This window comes from Rattus norvegicus, chromosome 7 (genome assembly GCF_021556685.1).
Source record: "Rattus norvegicus strain SHRSP/BbbUtx chromosome 7, alternate assembly SHRSP_T2T, whole genome shotgun sequence".
Classification (NCBI taxonomy): Eukaryota; Metazoa; Chordata; class Mammalia; order Rodentia; family Muridae; genus Rattus; species Rattus norvegicus.
Genome location: NC_141540.1, coordinates 105183110 through 105204700, shown reverse-complemented (window position 1 = coordinate 105204700; position 21591 = coordinate 105183110). Strand labels below are relative to the sequence as shown.

Below are 21591 nucleotides of genomic sequence, written 5' to 3'. Positions count from 1 at the left end.
CACTTCACAAAGATTTAGATTAGCTTTCTGAGCCACCAAGATGACTGCAAGTATGTTAGGCTTATGAAAGATAGTTGGCATCTGTATGCTCAAATCTCAAGTTTCTGAATTGAAGTACTTTTTTGTTTGAAATGCCATTCTGGTTCTATTTGAGATTTCAGTAACTGGCATGCCAGAAATTCAATAGACCTCAACTGAGTGTGTAAGCACAGTCAACAGTGGAAAGACCTATGGATTCATAACCTTGAGAACCAAGGTAGCCCTGCACAGGAAGAATTGACTGATCCCAGGCCACAAGGAAGTCTGAAAGATCCTGTCAGTAAGGTAGTAACCTGGTGAAGTTACAAGGTTTATTCAATGAGCTAGAGTGCATTCAGCTTTTGCCTTTTACCTGGTGTGCCTTCAGTTAAGTATCTTGTCCCCAAACAGGAAACAAATATGTCTTTAGAGGGGCCACAAAAGGTCATCTAGTCAAAGCGTGGGATGTTTGCAGGCAAGGGTGCTCAGTGTTATTGACCATCGTAGCTTTACCTTACCTCCTGGTATCCTGTCTAGGAGCATAGGTTTTTCATTCTAGAGTACACTACTGGTTCTCACTACTTAGTGGCTAGACCAATACAATCTGAAAGAACTCATACTAAAACCTGTAACTGATGAATAAAATGTTCTGCATGATAGTTTTCCCAAAGCAGGTAATTAGCTATTGGGACTAAACCAACTTTTTAAGATTTTTAATTTGTGTATATGTATGTACACACACACACACACACACACACACACACACACACACACACTCATATATATGAATGAATGAGTGTTGGTACCTGGGAAAGTCAAAAGAAAGCATTGGGTCCCCTAGAACTGGAGAACTAGAGATGTAGTTAGGAACTGCCCAGCTGGGTCCTCTGCAAAAGCAGTATGTGCTCTTAGTGACCTATCTCACCAGATCTTTAAAACACAGTTTTCAAAAATTTAACATTTTGTTGGTGAGGTGGAACCCAGGATCTTGCATGCTAAGCAAGTACTCTGCCACTGAGCTACTTGCCCAGTTCCTGCAGCATTCCAAGTGGCAAGTTCCAGGAAGTGAGATGTGGCTTCATGGAACATGTTAACAAACCATCTTTAGGTGAGTAAGGTGTACCCTTCCATAGCCACAGTCTGTGCCCTAGGATGACAAAGGGGAGTTTCTTATAAGGAGATCATTTTCTGAGAAGTCCTAAGGCTTATCCATAATGTAGGAAAAAATAATATAGCTTTTGTAAGTCAGGTGGGCCTGGGATCCTTGTGTATCCCTAGAGCCACTTTAATGTCACTGAGACTGTCATTTCTTTGATAAGTAGTGTGAGCATCTTGAGAGTTGGTGCTGCTTTGGTGCTACTATAGAGTTAGTATTTCTGGCACGCACCATACCAAGGTACAGGTGTTTACATTTGAAAGTCGAGTCTCTAAAGAAGGGTGAGTCCACTTGTTTGGCGTGTTTGGAATTTTAAGGTATCAGGTTCTTTCCTATCTGACTCAACTCTGTTTTTAAAAAGGATTTTATGTGTATAAGTGTTTTTGCCTGCATTAAGTGTACCATGTACATTGATACTCAAGCCAGATGAGAACATGAGCTTCCTTGAAATTGGGGTTATGAATGGTTGGGACCTCTGCTATTGAGGATAGTTGGGCTTTAAATAGGCCGTTTCTGATATTTGTGGTTTGCTTGATAGGTGCTGTCCCGGGCGCTATTCATCTCGTAGAATGATGTTTGTTCCTATTACCACCCTCTGGCATCTATTACCCAACAGATTTAAGGAAGTGATCACGTGAGTCTTGCTCAATCTCTGCTTTTCCAGTGGTCAGTTTCTCCATTCCTAGGAATTGGTCTGGTACTGCTATATTCCCAGTGCTTTGACATTAACACACTAGAGTATATGGTACCATGGAAGATGCCAAAGGCATCTTGAGATAGCTTGAGACAATTGAAAAGACAGTTTGCAACTTAGGGCTCTTTAAAGAGTTATTTTGTGGCAGCCTTCTGTGGAGACGGACCCTGGGGAAGGCAGCCAACAGCTGCAACAGGAGGCCAGTAGGTTTGAAGCTGAAGCTAAGGGGAAGAAGGGAGGTACAGCCAAGAGGAATGGAGCAGAACAGAGAGTCTTTGAGGCCATTTGAAACAGGTTGTGCATCTAAGGCATCAGAGGAAAGAAATGATATGATCTGTTTGAAAGGCTTCATTCCAGCTATCCCAAGAAGAGACAGGAAACAGAAGCAGGGGCCAGTTAAGCAGTTGGTATCATTGAGGCAAAAACTGATTTTGAGTTTGCTGGCAATCTATGTGAGAAACAACCAAGATTAGGATGTGATTTGAATGTTGGGGTAGTGAGGGCCTAAGTGGAGAATAAACTTGGCTTGGGTGCCTGGAAGGATGGGTAGAAATGGGAAGTGGGTTGAGGTTATTAGATTGAGTAGGACAACCCACAAGGGCATGAGAGGGCCTGTGGAAAAAACAAGAAGTACATAGGAAGACAGCTGGATAGCCCAGATAGAGGATGAACCATAGCGCAAGTTCTAGCCACTTTTCTATTCTGATCCGTGACTTCCATCTCTGTAAAAGTCAGACACACACGGTGCGGGGCACCCTTGTTGGAGGATGTAGGTGTTACCAGAAATAGTATCACAGAAGAAACTTGTTGGGAGAAGCCGGACTCAGTGAGTGACTCAGCTACTGCACAATTAACAAGGAAGACTGGGAAGAGCCTGGTCTTATTTATTCAACTGACTCGATCCCATGCTCTGACATTGTATAGTCATTGGTACAATGGGCTGGAACCTGAGCAGCTTGTTCTGTTTTGTCATGTGACAGATGGAACGAAGGAGGCCAATGCAGGAAACGCAAGGCAGGACAGCTTGTCCTGTGTTACCCTGAAGAGCTACTTCTCCCTGTGGTCTCACCTTGCCACCATACAATAACAGCACTCTTGTAAGCATGTCACATATACTTTTACAAAGTTCTTGTGCCTGGGGAATGACCACAAATCTCATTTTACAATGGCTGATTTTACCTGAGTACAGAGGGGACTATGCTACCTAAGATACACAGCCAAACTGTTCTGCAGCCAGCCTGCACTGCTCAGACAGAATCCTGATTCAGGATACTTGTTCTGAATAGGTGTTTCCGATGTCTGGAACCAGTCTTAAGTGTAGTGTGGGGCCTTTCCTGGTGAAACCCTGTCATCAGCTGTGACCACTAGAGAGGGTTAGTGACATCCCAGGCTGCCAGGAGTCAGGTTGGATGAGACCTTAGGGACAGATAAGTGTTTCCTCTTCAGGCACTGTCCTAGAAAGCCCAGGGCTTGGGTCAGCCAGTAGCTGCAGCCCTGTGAGGCATGCATAGAGTGCAGAAAGCTGAGGTACCACTGTAGGGTCCCAGGGGAGCTGGCAGCCAGACTTCTCTAGCTCTAGCCCACAGCCCTGCACCAGGTTTAGGATGAGGACCTCATCCTCACTCTTCAGGGCACAGAGTACTCCTGTTGGGAGGGGAGAGGTTGTTTCCTCCGTCTGATTACAGTTGTGCTCCAAGATGCTTGCCACCTGCAAGAAACCACTCAGAAGGACAGCAGGGACTGCCTAGGCCTTGGGTGGTGGCATCTACCCTCAAGCAGCAGCCAGGGGCTGTGCTTCCTGTCCACAGCCAAGTTGTGGTTTGGGGGTTTATGCTTATGCATTCTTGCCCTTGATCCTGGGGGTTATACAGCCCCATTTCTACTCCCATGCACACTGCCCTTGACTGCTGCTGGCTGCAGTGAAGCATCCGTAGCAGTCCCCAGGGCCTTCCAGCCTTTGCTGACCTGCCAGGCTGCCTACCACACTAGCTGTCAACTTCAAGAGTTGCCTCCACAGGCAATGTGTGAGCTCATTCCAATACTGTCCATCATCCATGGAGGAGTCAGTTGGATGGGACATACTCTTATCCTTCTCATTCTCAGGCTCGGCAGAGAACATGGGTGAAATGAGCGTGTAAAGTACTTCAGGATGCCGGACAAAGTGGGATCCCCAGGAAGACTGCTTAGAGCTACAGGCTGCAAGGCCAGACCCAGAGACTGCCCACTCTGAGTAGGGGCTGCACAAATGAGTTGTGGGAATGTCAATCAGATCTTTCTACAAAGCTTCTCCGACCTGTTCCTCCCTGCACTCCACCCCCCCCCTCCTTTGTTTGTGAATCTCACCAGCTCCAGTTCCTCAGATAGGATTTGTCTCTCTATGGACTGGGCCAGCAGGCAATGCTGGGGTTCACTCAGTGCTGTGAGATATAAGAGGGGGGGGGGTTACCATGTAGAGGAGGTCCCAGGTAGCTCTGTATTGTGTCCTTCTTTGTGGACTATGGTGGAGAGAGGGCTGTACCTCAGGAGTCCTTTGGTGAGGAGAAACTGCTAGTTCTGGTACCTCTGGAACTATCTTTCCCAAAAGATTCTAAAAGGTCGAAACTACATCTCCCTGGAGCAGTCTACCTAGGGCTGGCAATGAATGTCAGGCACAGAGGGTTTTCACATGTACAAGCTGTTCCACTGATAGTGGTCTTGAGCAGCAGTGATTAACCAGCATCTGGGAAGACTTGATTAAGGCCACTCACACTGTTAGTGCAGACCCAAGGCACCATGCTCTAGCAGCCCAAGCTTTAGCATGGGGTCCTCCCTCATGTTCTCCCTTCAGGATCTGCTTTCAGTCATTGACGCCTACTCTTACCTGCTAAGGCTCCAAGAATATAGAGGATAGCCCTGCCTTTCGAGCATGACAAGTTGCTTGTAGAGTCTTGGAGGATGCATAAGACACAGCCTCCAGGGCCCTCCAGCTGTGCCAGCAGCCCTGTGTCCAGAGCCTGTTCCAGCTGCAGGAAAAGGGTATTAGGAAGAGGCCCCTGTTCTTGTATTCAAAGCAAGCCTCTGTCCGTTCAAAGAGTCGCTCCTGCCTCTGGGAAGCCACTAGTATGCAAAGAGGCTGGATTTGGGCTAGAACTTGGCTGAACCAGCTTCCTCCTAGCTGGGTGGGCTGATGGGAGTCTGGACTTGGTGTCTGACACAGAGCAGACTCTAAGGCATGCCAGTCCATACAGCGCCCTGCCTTACATTCTCAGAAGAGTGTGTGAGAGCCTCAGTGAAGCCCTGTCAGCTGTGAACATGCCACCATGCTCTGTCCCTGCCCACTTTGCCCTGTCCCTGTCTGTCTAGATCTGGAATCTTTCCCAAGTCTGACAAGTAGGTCCATCACCGTATCCTCTAGCTCCTGGAGTGCCTGCTGATCCCGTAGTAGCTCCTGGAGGGCACCAAGCAATGTGGCCCGTCGCTCTGAGGATAATGTGACCAGGTCCTGCAACTGGCTATCTGCTTGGTCCCGCAAGCTGTAGAAGTTAGACTCTTCTCCTGATTCCTGGCTGAAGGCTATAGCTGTAGAGACCAGATGGGCAGCCACTTAGCTTTATGCCAGTCACCTTCTCAGGGGTCCTTTGTGTTCCCAGCTTCCCCAGGAAATCCAGTGGCACAGGAACGACCATGTGCAGCTTTCTCACAGGAAATGTGCCATATACACTTATCCCATTCCCTTCTCTGCACCTTCACGAGACATTTACACGCTGTCTTGTCCAAATCAGCCAATCACACACCTCAGTCAGCCTTCCTACCTGTCACTTCACTGCCTTCCTATTTTCCCTTCCCCCTTTTACAGTGCTCCTACAGAAGGAGCAGAGTCTGTCCCAGCTTTCTCTTCCAGGGCTGCTAGACTGCTCTGGGTCTGAGGCTCCTAAGCAGCACTCCTGTATTCAGGAGAGGGGACCAGGGCTTAGAACATCGTGAGTCTCCAATGGGCATTTCTGCCACACATTCCTCTCGGCAGTTCTGACTCACTTTACCATTCCAGGTAGAGTCCTCCACAGTGACCTGGGGACACCACATAGCATTTGGAGACCACAGAACCATGTCATGGCAGTCACCAACCTTGGTAGTTGCTCACCTACTCTGGCATTCCTGCAGAGCTTTCTTTCAGGGAAGTAAAGGACAGCTGCATGTGGCCGAGCCAGGGCAATACAAACAAACCCAAAGAAGAAAGAAGCAGGACATCTGGTCAGAGAGGTTGCATCTCCCATGCTGCATAGCGGGGGTGGGACTCTGCAGGGTTACCTTACAGAGCACCCTAAAGCAGCCGAAGCCCTGCCACAAAGAGTGCCATGGCCAGGGCAACAGGTGACAATGGTTGGCCCCTGAACCCATGCTTTCCCCTCCCATGGGGACAAAGACTCGGCCTCCATTTGCCCTCTTCTCCCACTCCAAGGCCAAGCCAAGAGATCCAGTGGCCAGAGTGAGTGCCAAGAGCTGGTGCCGTCCAGGCAGTTTCCAGATGTGTCTCTGTTTTGGGACATGGATGGAGCAGCAAGGTGCACTGTGTCTCTGCTTATTTTCTGACAGCAAATATGCAGAGAGACTTTGTTTCAATGGGGTAACAAGGGCCCTTTTCGTAAAATTCAGCCCTACATCAGGGCAGGCAGGGACTAGCTGGGTTTAGGCCTCCCCAGCATGACCTCAGCAGCATTCCTTAAAAGTCAAGTCTTTAGGTGGCCTGACCAGCATACTGCCCAGCCAGTGGGACTTCTTTCTGCTCCTCACTGCTTGATAGTCTCTGCCAGATGGTAGGGGATGGGGAGGTGGGGTACAGGGCTGAATAGGCTTACCCCAGCCATCTTCTTCCACCACTAGCTGCAGAACCCTGTAGGCCAGAACACTGCCCTGTGGGATGCTCACCATCTTCTCTGTGTCCACATGGCTCTGTCCCTGGACCTGTGACGGGGAGCAGGGAGAAAAGACAGCAGGCCTCCAGCCTCCAGAAGCTTCAGGAATTGGTTTTGGAGGCAGATAGGAAAACTACCAGGGTCTTGATGACAAGATTCCTGGAAGGCTAGCTTCACAGGTAGGTGGAGGTGAGGCCAGACAGCAAGAACCCTATGTGCAGCAAGAACGCAAACTGCTTGCGTAAACGGTGTTTCCTCTGTCCTATTAAATATGTTACGCTGATTCAGGGACACTCAGAAAATGCTGAAGTGTGGGCATTGGGGCATGGCTGGTCTATTCCACATGGCCACAAAGTCCCTCTCTCCCATTTTCCACATGGCAGCCAAGGCTTAAAGAAGTAAAGGTATGGGAGGAAGTTGGCCCTAGAAGCTAGGCTTTCATGATCTTTGTCCATTGTCACAGCCTTTCTGCCTACTCCCTCAGGAAAGAACCCCTTACAGCACCAGTAATAAAACTACATTTTCATCAGGTGTCATGGTTGTCCTGGATACAGGCCACCACTTGCAGCAAGATGTGGCCACATAGCCTGACAGGATACACACAGAGTTGTGTAAGTTTGGGGGGGGTGCTGCTCCCACTTTCCTGTTCTGTTGTGTGGAATGTATATAAGTAGATACTATAGCCATGTTGACACATGAGGTGTGTTTGAATATGCTTAGCCCAGGGAATGGCACTATTTGGAGGTGTGGCCTTGTTGGAGTAGGTGTGTTACTGTAGATGTGGCTCTAAACCCTTGTCCCAGTTGTCTGAAAGTCAATATTCTGTTAGCAGCCTTCAGATGAAGATGTAGAACTCTCAGCTTCCCCTGCGCCATGCCTGCCTGGTTGCTACCATGTTCCTGCCTTGATGATACTGGACTGAACCTCTGAACCTGTAAGCCAGTCCAATTAAATGTTGTCATTTATAAAACTTGCCTTGGTCCTGGTGTCTGTTCACAGCAGTAAAACCCTAACCAAGACAAGGCGAAAGGCACACATTGGATAACAGAATGGAAAAACAGAAAGAACCAATCCCTAAAAACTGTCATCTACCATTGGAAATCTTTGGCTCCTGTGTGGACTTTTGTGTAAGGGGAAAATGCTTTTCTTCTATTGGGTCAATATTACTTTTTAATTTCCCTTCACTTGCCAGCAAAGAATTGGAAGTCTTGGTCTTCTGGGGTTCTGGGTTGTAGCAGAAAGTGCCGTGTGCTGGGAAAAAACCTACTTTCATCAATCTGGGAAGGCTGTTTACCTTATCCTAGAACCCAGTCTTAGGACACTCAGTATCTTCATGTATTAGGATACTATAAGAAGGAAGGACCAAACTGAAGCCATTCTGAATACAACTTCCATTTTGAATAGGAGTCAAGTAAAGTTTAAGTTCCCAAGACCTTCTTGGGTAACTGACATCGGACTTGGCAGAAAGAGATGTGTGTCCGGGTAACTAGCATCCTGGTAGACAAGTTGAGACATAAAAGGTAGGCAAGTTACCCTGCCACAGTTGAATAAACCAACCAATGGTAACAGGATACATTTTCCACAAATAAATGTTTCTAAGAAACTTCAATATCCCTGATCCCGATTGTTGGAAAATGTAACTGACTTGGCACAGATCTTTGTGATTTTGAAGCCTAAAAGCTCTGTAACATTCTGGCTCTGCATCCCTGATCCATCAGTTGTGGCTTTATTAAATAAACCTTTCTTTTCTGCATTGACCTAGTGTTTGAGCTGGGTTGGGTCTAACTTGGACCCCATAACAATATCAGCAATAAATGTTTAATTGCAAGATACTGTCCTTGTCCTAGTTGTCTGCCCCACTGCATAAGCTGCGTCAGAAGACTGTCACTCTGCTTCAGGAACATGTGATTAGAAGACAGGTGATTGAAGCACGTGCTTAGAACGAATGTATTTGATTAGAATTAGCATTTGCAGGTTATGCTTCTGTTCACTGACTCAACCAAACATATGCATTGAAAACACATATCAGACTTGAACTTGAACCCCACTTCTTACTGCCAGTGTGGTTCTCAGCAAGGAACTTCTTTGTGTTCTGGTTTCCTCAGGTAAGGAAACAGACTTGACAGATGCCACTCCTGAATCATCCGAATGAATGGATGAGGTCTGTTGAGTGCTTACAGGCAGAAAGTGGTACCTACCTGTTCGTGGGGATGCTCAGGGGATCAGCCACCTGGGCCTGCAGCTAATATGTGGAAGGCAGTGAGCCCCAGAACCTAGGATGTTCCTGTGAAGCCAGCCTTTCTGTGTGAGAGGCTGAAGTAAACGACCTAAGAATGGATGTTTGTAACCAGGTGTGCAAATCTACGCATGCTGTGCTTTTGATTTCTGTGCTATTCCAGACCAGTGATATAGGAGTAGGGGATTACACTGTGTTGCATCTGTAGCACCAGGTACCTGGGAGGTAGAGATAGGAGGTCATTTGGGTCCAGACTGGGCAATATACTAAGACTCTGCTTTAAAACAGAGGGAAAGAGGGGACACTGGGGTGTGAACGTGAGAAACCTCAATAGAATATGTGGGGGCAGAGCTGAGACTGTTTCATTTTCCAAGGACTGCATTCCCCTTCAGGATAGGGAGACTTCTAGGTAGAGCATCTTCATGAGGTTGATTCCTCATTATTCCGACCTCACTGCCCACCATGTGCCCACTCTGACATCCTGCACACCTGAACATGGCCCAGCTGTAGGAGGGACAGCTGTCCGGCTCCTCGCATTTGGTCGTGGCTCTGAAGTATGGTATCTTGCAGGGTCTCCACAGCCTCGGTCACCACATATAGGCTCTCCCTCTCCTTCCGGCTCTGTAGTTCCTGGAGGAACGAGGGCCTAGGCGACCTCAGTTTCCTGGAGGGTGCAGAGAAGCAGAGATCAGAGCTGGGAGGGGCATCTGTCCAGCTGGGCAGTCTTTCCTGGCTCAGTGCTCCTTGTACTATGTCAGTAGCTAGGGGAGAAACAATGTATTGGCCTGTGTGGGTGGGGGTGAGAGAGGCCGGCTTGCTTAAAGTGAGTGGTGGTCACCTGAAAAAGGAGGAAACTGAGGAAAGCCAGGCACAGTCTTCTTCAAGGTTTCAGATATCCAAACATGGGCTCGAATGAGATTTAAAATTTGGAAGATAATATTAAAATGGATGAAAAGGACCCAGATTGCTAACCTGGGAGACCTAGCAGCAACTGAGGATCAATCAGCTTCAGGTAGGTGTCTCTGATTTGCTGCAGTTACCGCCACTCCCTGTTGCCCAGGGCTCACTCCCATAGGTCTACTGTCTCATGTGCCTTGTCAGGCTGTGGGCTGGTGGCACCCTTGGCTTTTCCCTAATACTCGGAGTACTGGGAGTCCAGCTGCCCACAAAGCTTCCCTGGCTCTCACCTTTTCTCAAGAAGCATCTCCCAGGTAAACGGGGAGACCCAGAGTGTCTGCACCGCCAAGGCAGAGAGGCAGGTGGTCGTGCCGCTTCCAGTCACCTGGCTCTGCAGCCCAGCACTCACGCTCACAGCTCCTGTCAATCCCCCTGCCTCCTTCTCCCAGGAATAGATGGGCTTGCTGTGGTTCACCTCTGCAGAGAGAAAAGCACAAGCTGCAGGTGTCTGGCAAGGGAAGGAGGCAGGTGGCAGGATGGTTCATGGTGCAGTTTGGGCCTCAGTCAGGTCTCAAAATGGCTGCCACCACCGATACATTGTGTGAGTGCCGTGCGCCAAAGTCACTGAGCTCTCAAAGTCTCAATACCCTCATCTACATGCAGGGAAGAACCAGCATTGGGGCTTTCTTTGAGGGGGAATTTGAGGATGAAAGGCCAATTTGGCAATGTGGTCTCTGGCACAGGAGGCCTGGAATCCATAGTAGCGGTTATAGTGGATTAAATTATAATTTGCTGTTGGTGAGAGAGATTTCTCAGTCATGAGAGTGCTTGCCTCCAGAACACCTTATTCGGTTCCCAGCACCCATGTTGGCCTGCTTACAACTGCTTGCTACTCCAGGTGCATCTATACTCTTTTCTGGCCTCTGAAGGCACCTGCACTCACGTGATATGCACACAGATGAACATTCGTGTACGCGCGCATACACACACACACACACACACACACACACACACACAGAATAAGTCTTAAAATAATTGCCTAAGTGTGCATATATTGTGTGTGTATGTATGTATGTATGTATGTATGTATGTATGTATGTATGTATATGCCATGAAAGTAGGAAGAGGAAGAAATCTAAAGGGAGAAGGGGAGAGCAGGAGTACGGGCATCTTTGTGACCTGAAAGTGGAAGGAGCACTGTCTGGGGGGGGAAGGGGACCAGCAAGAGGAGGAGGAGGGCTGGGGGAAGGTACAGAAATATGAACAAATTAATATGTGTGTGTGAAATGGCAGGAAGAACCACTCTGCGGACCAGAGTTTGATCCTTGGGACACCCATGGTGGAAGGAGAGAACTGGCTCCTGAAAGTTGTCCTCTGACTTGCACATCAGTGCTGCGGCACACATATGCCCACCACACAACACCCACAAAGAACAAGTAAGTGTAAAGCGAAGAATCTGTTAAAAAAGAAATGCCATAATGAAACCCACTGCTTTGCACTCATAGGAAATTAATAAAAATCAATAATAATTTGCTTAAATTACAAGAGGGAACACAGGAACAAAAGAGCCTTTCTCTGGTACATACAGCCACGTGACATGACTATGGGAGCCATGCTCCTGCTAGCCTCACCCAGGGGTTTCTGGGTACCAGGGCAGAGGCCTGTTCAGTGTCTCAGTACGTTCATCTGCCTCCCTTGGGAATCCCACTTCACTCTGCAGCAGCCTCTCGGAAGATACCTGGGTCAGGGCAGCCAGGCTCCAGCACATCCAGCAGGGAGAAGTCTGTGGGGATGAGGGGTGTGTCCCAAGGCCAGAGGGAATGCTTGTGCTTCTTCCTCACCAGGCAGAAGGGGCGCAGGCGCTGTGAACTGTTCAGGCTGTCTACCGGCACCAGCTCACCCTTCCTGCCCAGCTCTCTCACCAGGCTTTTGGTGCTCCTCAAGAACAGAGATGACATGCTCCTTGAGAGGCAAGGGACAATATCATCCCGGGCTGGATATGGGATCCCTTCGTGATAGCTGCAAGCTGGCCTGATCTGGAAACAGAGATGTGAAGACTGGGAGGCCAGGCTGACTGCCTGAGTCACACCAGATCCAGCTAGGTTCCAAACTTCGTCTTAGAGTGGAAGCCACAGCTAGCCCAAAACATCATTCAGGTTACCCAACCATACAATGCTGAACTCTGAGAAGTTCAGGACCACAGACATACTTCTCTGGGTTTCAGGGCTGTTCTTTTGGAAACACGACTGAATCCCTCTGTGCTGTGTAATGTGGTGGTTTAGCCATATTTAGAAAATGCCTCCTCCATGCATCTCTATGAGGACGCAGTTAATAACTGTGAAGACCTTCGGTGGCAGGCCTAGGTCCATACACTACAGCTCTGCATTCTCGCCCCTCTTTCTTTCCCAAAGACATTGGGGACCCAGGCATGCTGTACAGAGGGAGGAGTTGGGTTGAGAGGGGAGCAGGAATCCTACTTGCTTTCCCTGTGGTTGTACAAATTCCTGTGCGGAAGGACCTAAGGTGGACTCCAGTTTCCTCTTATCTCCAGTTGCGTTGTATCATGGTTTTCTTGACATTGAAGCCAGGACCTCCCTGAGGTGGGCTCTGGGATTCACCTGTCTGTGCAGGGCGTTGATTTTAGGATGAGCCTTGGGCTGCAGCGAGGAAAAGAAAAAACAAAACAAAACAAAACAAAACAAAAAACCCCAAAAAACTAGGGCAGGTGGGAGCTGGTCTAGGGGTGACTGGGAGGCTGGAGAAGAGAGCCTGACACCCAGCCCTGGTGACTGCTGGAGGTGCTGGCCCCACCCCTCTTTTCTGGGGCAGTTCCTAGGTCCCACTGTCACTTCGAGGGATTTAGAAAAATGTCTGATTTGTTTTAAAACAGAAAGAAGGGAAATAAAAGCTTTTAAGTATGTCACAATACAAAAAAGGATGCTATATTCTATATTCTTTATCCCAACAGTATTAAATGATAATTTCTGTGGTAGCAGGGTTTCAGTAAAGAGAAAGCACCTGGGTCCTCAAGCATCGCCCTCCTGGGACCTAGAAGAGACAGGAGGAGAGGAATCTGGGTCCTAGTGCAGGGCAATGGCGACACTCCCTGGGCAGCGCAAGGGTCACACTAAGGGTTGCAGGTCAGCCCAAGTCAGGGAGGCCGCAGAGGGAGGAGGCAAGCTGAATTGGTGTTCAGAGAACCCAGGGCAGCAGGGCAAGGAGGAACCTGAAGCCTTGGGACACGTCCCTCAGCTTCGTACCTCGGGGTGGCTGCTGGTGGGTGCCACCCAGCTGACCTACCGGATGCCAAGGCCACTGCGCCTGCGCAAGACCGCTCTGTTCACGTGGGACTCTTGACTTTCATTCTGGACTGCAGGATTCCAGCTCTGCCCCTGGTGTATCCATAAAGCCCTTTGCCAGATAACTGTAGACTTCAGCTCCTCCTGAGTGAGATAAAGCCGCTTTCGGCTTTCTTCCCAGTCATACCTCCTCCCCCACCCCCCCATCCCCAGTTCTCTCTTCTACAGGATGGCAACACCCAGCTTCTCAATCTATGTTTTTCTTCCCTTCTGATACCTATGGAGGCTCAGGGACGCTGCAAAACTCTCAGCTTCTTTCTGCTTTCCCCATCCGATTAGGGGTTGAGGGGAGACATTAACACCACCATCCTTACTTAGCCTTTATGTTTCTATGGGCACCCACTCCACTCCTGCCTCTAGGCCTGCAAACCTTTGGAACCAGCTATTGCTTCTATCCTGCAGCCCAACTCCCCAACACACACTCCCCCTCCCAACGCCCCCTGACTGCTTTCACCTACAGTCAGTTCTTGACACACTAGTTCAACCAATGCAAAATACCGAGCTCTCAGCCCTTCTAAAACATGGAGTCTGTCTCCGTCCACTCCAGATCTTACTGACTTATCATTATTCCTTACGGGACCCTCATACCTGGCTCATTCCAGGCTTACGATTTTTAAAATACTAACCTATGTTCACAAAATTACCAACTGCTTCTCTAGTCTGTCAAAGACCACAGGCTGTTTTCATTTTCTGTGCTCACTGGGTCTGGGAACCACACCGGAGACACAAAGTTTCACCCCCGACCCCTTATCTTTCTCCACCCAACTGCAAAGCAGTTTTCAGCCAAGCTATAAAAGAGAAGATATTCATTCATCCAGAAGGGATAGGGAAGATAAACTGAGCAAACTACACCTCCCCTTTATAAGAAAACTCTTACCGAAGGCCCACACTGTTTGCAGAGATAAGAGTGTCTTTATTTTGCCTCTCTCGATGGTTAGATGTACTCATGTGATTGCAGTGTGTGATCATTTTGTATGTGTATATGCAGCTGCTGCTTATTTGTGCTCATGAGAAAACATTTTTATCCAAAGTAGCGAGGCCACCAAAGCTTGTTTTCTATAACCATCCCACCTTCTTAAACCTTATGAAACAGAATGACAATATCATCATCTTCCTCATCTTGTAAAACTTCTGATGGAAGAGGAGTTTATTGTAGATATGAGGGAGAGCATAGCCAAATGCAACAACATCTGGGAGAGGCCAGAGTGGACATTACCCTGAACCATGTGAGGAGGGGGCAGGGAAGAGAGAGAGCAGAAGCCAGGTGAAGCAGCCAAGAGGGCAAAAGGTAGAAAAAGGGTGGGTAGACAAGATGGCTGGATAGTACAGGGAAGTTCCTCTGGGGAAGTGGGGGTGGTATGCCAGGTGAGGACTAAAGGATGCTGGGAACCCTGACAGCCAGGTCTGCGTTGATGTGTTAAACAGGCATTTAAGACTTACAACTTCTATCCACATCTTTAGTGTCCTCTACCTGGTGAAACTTTTCTTTATGTAGAAGTCCTGTTACATCCTCTGAACTTGACCCCTTCTGCCTTCCCTTTCTAGGATTCTTTTTCTTTCTTTTTTTTAATTTTATTTCTTTTTTAAATTTTATTTATTTATTTATTTTTATTAACTTGAGTATTTCTTATATACATTTCGATTGTTGAGTGTTATTCCCTTTCCCGGTTTCCGGGCAAACATCCCCCTAATCCCTCCCCCTCCCCTTCGTTATGGGTGTTCCCCTCCCCATCCTCCCCTCATTGCCGCCCTCCCCCCAACAATCATGTTCACTGGGGGTCCAGTCTTGGCAGGACCCAGGGCTTCCCCTTCCACTGGTGCTCTTACTAGGATATTCATTGCTACCTATGAGGTCAGAGTCCAGGGTCAGTCCATGTATAGTCTTTAGGTAGTGGCTTAGTCCCTGGAAGCTCTGGTTGCTTGGCATTGTTGTACATATGGGGTCTCGAGCCCCTTCAAGCTCTTCCAGTTCTTTCTCTGATTCCTTCAACGGGGGTCCTATTCTCAGTTCAGTGGTTTGCTGCTGGCATTCGCCTCTGTATTTGCTGTATTCTGGCTGTGTCTCTCAGGAGCGATCTACATCCGGCTCCTGTCGGCCTGCACTTCTTTTCTTCATCCATCTTGTCTAATTGGATGGCTGTATATGCATGGGCCACATGTGGGGCAGGCTCTGAATGGGTGTTCCTTCTGTGTCTGTTTTAATCTTTGCCTCTCTATTCCCTGCCAAGGGTATTCTTGTTCCCCTTTTAAAGAAGGAGTGAAGCATTCACATTTTGATCATCCGTCTTGAGTTTCATGTGTTCTAGGCATCAAGGGTAATTCAAGCATTTGGGCTAATAGCCACTTATCAATGAGTGCATACCATGTGTGTTTTTCTGTGATTGGGTTAGCTCACTCAGGATATTTTCCAGTTCCAACCATTTGCCTACGAATTTCATAAACTCGTTGTTTTTGATAGCTGAGTAATATTCCATTGTGTAGATGTACCACATTTTCTGTATCCATTCCTCTGTTGAAGGGCATCTGGGTTCTTTCCAGCTTCTGGCTATTATAAATAAGGCTGCGATGAACATAGTGGAGCACGTGTCTTTGTTATATGTTGGGGCATCTTTTGGGTATATGCCCAAGAGAGGTATAGCTGGATCCTCAGGCAGTTCAATGTCCAATTTTCTGAGGAACCTCCAGACTGATTTCCAGAATGGTTGTACCAGTCTGCAATCCCACCAACAATGGAGGAGTGTTCCTCTTTCTCCGCATAGGATTCTTTTTCTTATTTCTCTGTGTAGCCCTTGCCATTTTATTCTGTAGACCAAGCTGATCTCGAACTCTGGAATCTGCCTGCCTCTGTCTCCTGAGTACTGGTATTAAAGGAGTCATAAGCACTCATTTTCTTTACAGTCAGGCGTGAGATAAGCCCAAACACCACCATCCCAGTTGTGATGGCTATTCCCAGTTGTCAACTTGACTACATTTGGAAAGAGCTGCAAACCAGAAATGGAGGGCACACCTGTGCTCCAGATTTTGAGGCCGAAAGACACAGGCTTTTGATCCAGATGGAGAGGCATAGTGACTATGACAAGCTTGGGCCCAGGCAAGGTGGTATATGTCTTTAACTCCAGGAGACAGAGGCAAGTAGATTTATGAGTTTAAGGCCAGCCTGCCACAGAGCAAGTTCCAAGAATAGTTTAAGTCTAGGCGTGGTAGATACACACTTTTAATCTGGTGCACACCTTTGCAACATAAGGGCAATGGAAGAAGGAAGGTTTCTTGTTTGCCTACTGGCACTTACTTGCTAGCACATCTGTTCTTCTTCAGAATTCTAGCTCATACCGATGACCAGCTGGAATGCCCAGCCTTGTAGGACTGAGCAACTGCTAGAGTCTTGTACTTCCCACTCACAGCTACTCTTTGTTGGGTTAGTTGGACTCCAGACTGTAATAATTTCCCTTACTGTATAGAGACATTCCATAAGTCCTGTGACTCTACGAACCCTGACTAATGAACCACTGATGGGCACCTTTAAAGTTGGTTCTCTGGATCTTCTTCGTGAAAATGGGTTATATCTATTATCTCAATAGCTGCTCTAATCTTGGGCCTTGTGTGTTAAACTGATGTCTCTGTATATATGTCTTGGTAGGTGTGTATACATGAGGGGCTGAGGGGGTGGGTAGACAGCATCCAACTTCTTGGAGCTGGCGTTACAGGTGGTTGTAAACCACCTAGTGAAAGTGCTGGGATCTGAACGCTGGTTCTCTGCAAAAGCATCGAATGCTCTTAATCACTGAACGTCTCTTCAGCCCCCAGCTGCCTTAATTCGTATCTGTTTGCATTTTCTATTGCATAGCTGGCCCTGCCACAGTTTAACTTCATCTGCTTCAGCATCCTGGTTAGCTGCAGCTGTCATCTTGAGTTATCTGAGGCAATCTCAGTTGGGGGATGGCAAGATCAGATTGGCCTGTGACCACCTCAGTGACCAATTCTGTTGACTGATTACGTGGAAGGGCTCAGACCATGGTGGGCGGCACCATACCTATGTAGGTGGACCATGAGGAAGTGAGTGAGCCACTGAGTGGCATTTCTCTATGGTTCTCGCATCCAAGTTCTTGTGTGAGTCTCTGCCTGACTTCCCTCAAAAGCAGATTATAACCTAGATGTATAAGATGAAATAAATCCTTCCCTCCCCAAGTTTCTTGTGGTGATGGTGCTTCTCACACAACAGAAAGCAAACTAGGATACCTCAGTTACCTTCAATACCTGAAAGCAAGCAACAATAGATACCCAAACCCTTCATTTTAAAAAATTATATTTAAATGTTTTTGAGAATTTCACATGTGATACTTTGTATTATCTTCAACTCCCTCTCTCCTTGCTCCAACCCCTCCAGGGTTAGCACTCCCTATAAAGTTCATGAGCTCTCCTGTAATTATTGTTGTACACCTGGCCACATATTTATATGTGAATACATTCTGCTGAGTCCATTTCGTGTTGCTTGTATGTGTATGTGCTTGGGGTTGACCACTTGGGACTGGATGACCTATCAGTGGTTTGACCCAGTAGAAGACCCACTCTCCTTTCAGCAGACATTAGTTGTTTCTAATTCTCCATGTACTCGTAGGGGCTTGTGAGAGTTTTCTGCTGCACCCACACTGCAGTGCCAGCTTGTGTTGCCAGTGTGTAGGTATGGCTTAGGTGATTCTAATTTTGAGATATTTTTTAAAATAAATATAGCTTCCCTCTCATTTCCTGAAGACAAAAATCTCACAGCAGACTTCCTGATCTTCTGGCTTTTACAGTCTTTCCATTCTTTCTTCCATGATGTTCCCTGAGCCTTTGGGTGTTGGGGTTGTTTTATAGGTGTGCCAACTGTGGATGAGCATGGCATGGTTGATTAGTCTCTGCATTTTGACGAGCTTCACATTTCCGTAATGGTGCCTGTCGTAGTCATTGTCCTATTGTGTGAAGAGACGCCATGATCGAGGCAATTTTTATGAAACTATTTAACTGGGGCTTGCCTATGAGACAGTGAGGTGGATTTCAGATACAGCTGAACAGAAACAGGTATGAACTTCACTGATATTGGACCTACTCCTGGATATCTGTTTCCTTTCTTAAATTTAACTTATTTTAGAAAGTGGGTTATATAGGGATAGTATTAAAGCCAACTTAACTTCAAAGTTAAGTTGCGTTCATAGTTTAGGTCTTTCCGCTTTGTGTGTGTGTGTGTGTGTGTGTGTGTGTGTGTGTGTGTATGTGTGTGTGTGTGTGTATTTTTCTATTTCTGTCAATTTAATACTTAGCTGGAAACTAACTTAGACAAACATTTAATTGTTTCATAGGTCATATAAAAGCTGCACATCACTATATACATATATTTAAATGTTCTTTGCTGTTAAACTGCTCAATAAAATGTAATTTCTATTGATATTACCTTACATTATTATTTATTCTATAATTATATATTCTATAATTATATATTCTAATAGTATATATTATTAGAATTATGTAGTCATTAGTTTTTATTGGATTTTTAAATTTACATTTCAAATGTTATCCCCTTTCCTGGTTTCCCATCCATAACCCCTCATTCTCTTCCCCCTCCCCCTTCTTCTGTAATGGTGTTCCCCTTCCCAACCACCCACCCCTTCCTGCCTCCCTGTCCTGACATTCTCCTACACCTGGGGGTCCAGCTTTGGCAGGACCAAGGACTTCTCCCATTGGTGCCCAACAAGGCCATCCTCTGCTACATATGCAGCTGGAGCCATGGGTCTGTTCATGTGTACTCTTTGGGTGGTAGTTTAGTCCCTAGGAACTCTGGTTGGTTGGTATCATTCTTATGGGGTTGCAAGCCCCTTCAGCTCCTTCAGTCCTTTCTCTTAACTCCTCCGATGGGGACCCTGTTCTCAGTGCAATGGGTGGCTGCTAGCATTTGCCTCCGTATTTGTCATGCTTTGGCAGAGCCTCTTAGGAGATAGCTATATCAGGCTCCTGTCAACATGCACTTCTTGGCATCACCAATATTGCCTGGGTTTGATGGCTGTACATACGTACACACACACACACACACACACACACACACACACACACACACACACACACACATATGGACTGGGTAGATATGCATTTGAGACCACGTTTCACTATGTAACCATGGCTAGTCTGGAAGTCACCATGTAGAACCACACTGACCTTAACCTTATAGAGCTCTTCCTGAGTCTACCTTTGTCTTTAATTGCTAGGATTAAAGGTGTGTGTTATTACATTAACTTAAAATAAGTTAAATTTAAGAAAGAAAACAGATATCCAGGAGTAGGTCCAATATCAGTGAAGTTCATACCTGCTTCTGTTCAACTGTATCTGAAATCCACCTCACTGTCTCATAAGCCCCAGTTAAATAGTTTCATAAAAATTTCCTCGATCATGGTGTCTCTTCACACAATAGGACAATGACTATGACAGGCACCATTACAGAAATGTGTAACTAGTCAAAATCCAGTTACAAAATGAAAATTTTTAGTATTTTGAATTATGCCCTAATGAATATTATACCTAAATATTTGTTAATATTTTGATTCTTTTCTTTTTTTTTTTTTTTTGGTTCTTTTTTTCGGAGCTGGGGACCGAACCCAGGGCCTTGCGCTTCCTAGGCAAGCGCTCTACCACTGAGCTAAATCCCCAACCCCTTGATTATTTTCTTAAGGCATGCTTGTATATGAGGAATTTAAAGCTTACGATATTAACTCTCTAGGTAATTTTGGTACTAACAAGGCTGCTATGAACAAAGTGGAGCATGTGTCCTTGTAATATATTGGAGCATCTTTTGGGTATATGCCCAGGAGTAGTATACTGGGTCCTCAGGTAGTACTACGTCCACTTTTGTGAGGAACCTCCAGACTGATTTTCAGAGAGGTTGTACCAGCTTGCAATCCCACCAACAATGGAGGAGTGTTCCTCTTTCTCCACGTTCTCTCCAGCATCTGCTGTCACCTGAGTGTTTGATCTTAGCCATTCTTACTGGTTCGAGGTGGAATCTCAGAGTTGTTTTGATTTGCATTTCACTGACGACTAAGGATGTTGAACATTTCTTTAGGTGCTTCTCGGCCATTCAACATTCCTCAGTTGAGAATCCTTTGTTAAGCTTTGTACCCCACATTTTAAAAGCTGGAAACAACATAGATGTCCTTCAGCAGAGGAATGGATATAGAAAATGTGGTACATTTAAACATTGGAGTACCAAGATACAATTCACAGACCACATGAGGCTTAAGAAGGACAACCAAAGTGTGGATGCTTCAGTCCTTCTTAGAAGGGGGAACAAAATACTCACGGGAAGAAATGTGGAGACAAAGTGTAGAGCAGAGACTGAAGGAAAGGTCATCCAGAGACTGCCCCACCTGGGGATCCATCCCACATACAGACACCAAATCAAGACAATATTGTGGATGCCAAGAAGTGCATGCTGACAGGAGCCTGATATAGCTGTTTCCTGAGCCACTCTGCCAGAGCATGACAAATACAGAGGCAGATGCTTGCAGCTAATCATTGAACTGAGAACAGGGTTACCAATGGATGAGTTGGAGAAGGGACTGAAGGAACTGAAGGGATTTGCAACCGTATAAGAACAACAATATCAACTAACCAGACCCTCCAGAGCTCCTAGGAACTAAACCACAATCCCAAGAGTATAGAGGTATGGACCTATGGCTCCAGCCACATACATAGCAGAGGATGGCCTTGTCAGGCATCAATGGGAGGAGAGACCCTTGGTCCTGTCAAGACTATATGCCCCAGTGTAGGGGAATGTCAAGGTGGGGAGGTGGAAGGGAGTGGGTGAGTGTGTCAGGGAGCCCCCTCATAAAAGTAGGGGGAGATAACAGGTTTCTGTAGGGGAAACTGGGAAAGGGGATAACATTTGAAATGTAAATAAAAAAATATCCAAAAGAGAGAGAGAGAAAAAAAAGATATTCTCATGGTTTGTTTCTATCAATAGTTGTATGAGAGTCATTGTCATTGCATCATTGGTGGCAAAAAAAAGTTACTTCTCTTAAAAAAAAACAAAAACAAAAACAAAACTTTTGGGACTAGAGAGATGGCTCAGTGGTTAAGAGCACTGACTGTTCTTCCAGAGGTTCTGAGTTCAATTCCCAGCAACCACATGGTGGCTCACAGCCACTTATAATGGGATCCAATACCCTCTTACATCTGAAGATGGCAGCACTGTACTCATATACATAAAACAAATAAATCTAAAAAAAAAACTTTTCTCAGTCAAAATATAAATAGATTCTCACAATGATTTCTTGAGATTTCTAGTGAGTTTCAAGCTTTTTAAATGTAAACCT

General features: G+C 46.6%; 1 protein-coding gene across 22 annotated transcripts; it reads right to left on the bottom strand.

Annotated features, from left to right (window-relative positions):
* Nucleotides 1–2718: 2718 nt before the first annotated feature.
* On the bottom strand, nt 2719–13336 carry Gsdmdl1 (gasdermin D like 1). Of its 22 annotated transcripts, none has more exon segments than NM_001437981.1 (12): nt 2719–3576; nt 4212–4285; nt 4729–4870; nt 5251–5426; nt 5989–6036; nt 6704–6809; nt 9486–9660; nt 10184–10370; nt 11632–11929; nt 12371–12550; nt 12912–12941; nt 13154–13198. In NM_001437981.1, coding segments are annotated over 9 exon segments (1419 nt in total). In that variant the 5' UTR covers nt 11852–11929; nt 12371–12550; nt 12912–12941; nt 13154–13198; the 3' UTR covers nt 2719–3285.
* Between the last annotated feature and the right edge of the window lie 8255 nt (nt 13337–21591).

Bases quoted from the DNA above. Each gene is read 5' to 3' on its own strand.
- Gsdmdl1 (XM_087557318.1), bottom strand. From the start codon at position 11,851: ATGTCATCTCTGTTCTTGAGGAGCACCAAAAGCCTGGTGAGAGAGCTG. The intron at 6,810-9,485 runs GTGTGCAGGATG...TCCCCGTCACAG, and splicing joins TACAGCTGGGCCATGTTCAG to GTCCAGGGACAGAGCCATGT. The intron at 4,871-5,250 runs GTGATGGACCTA...CTTTTCCTGCAG, and splicing joins TCCAGGAGCTAGAGGATACG to CTGGAACAGGCTCTGGACAC.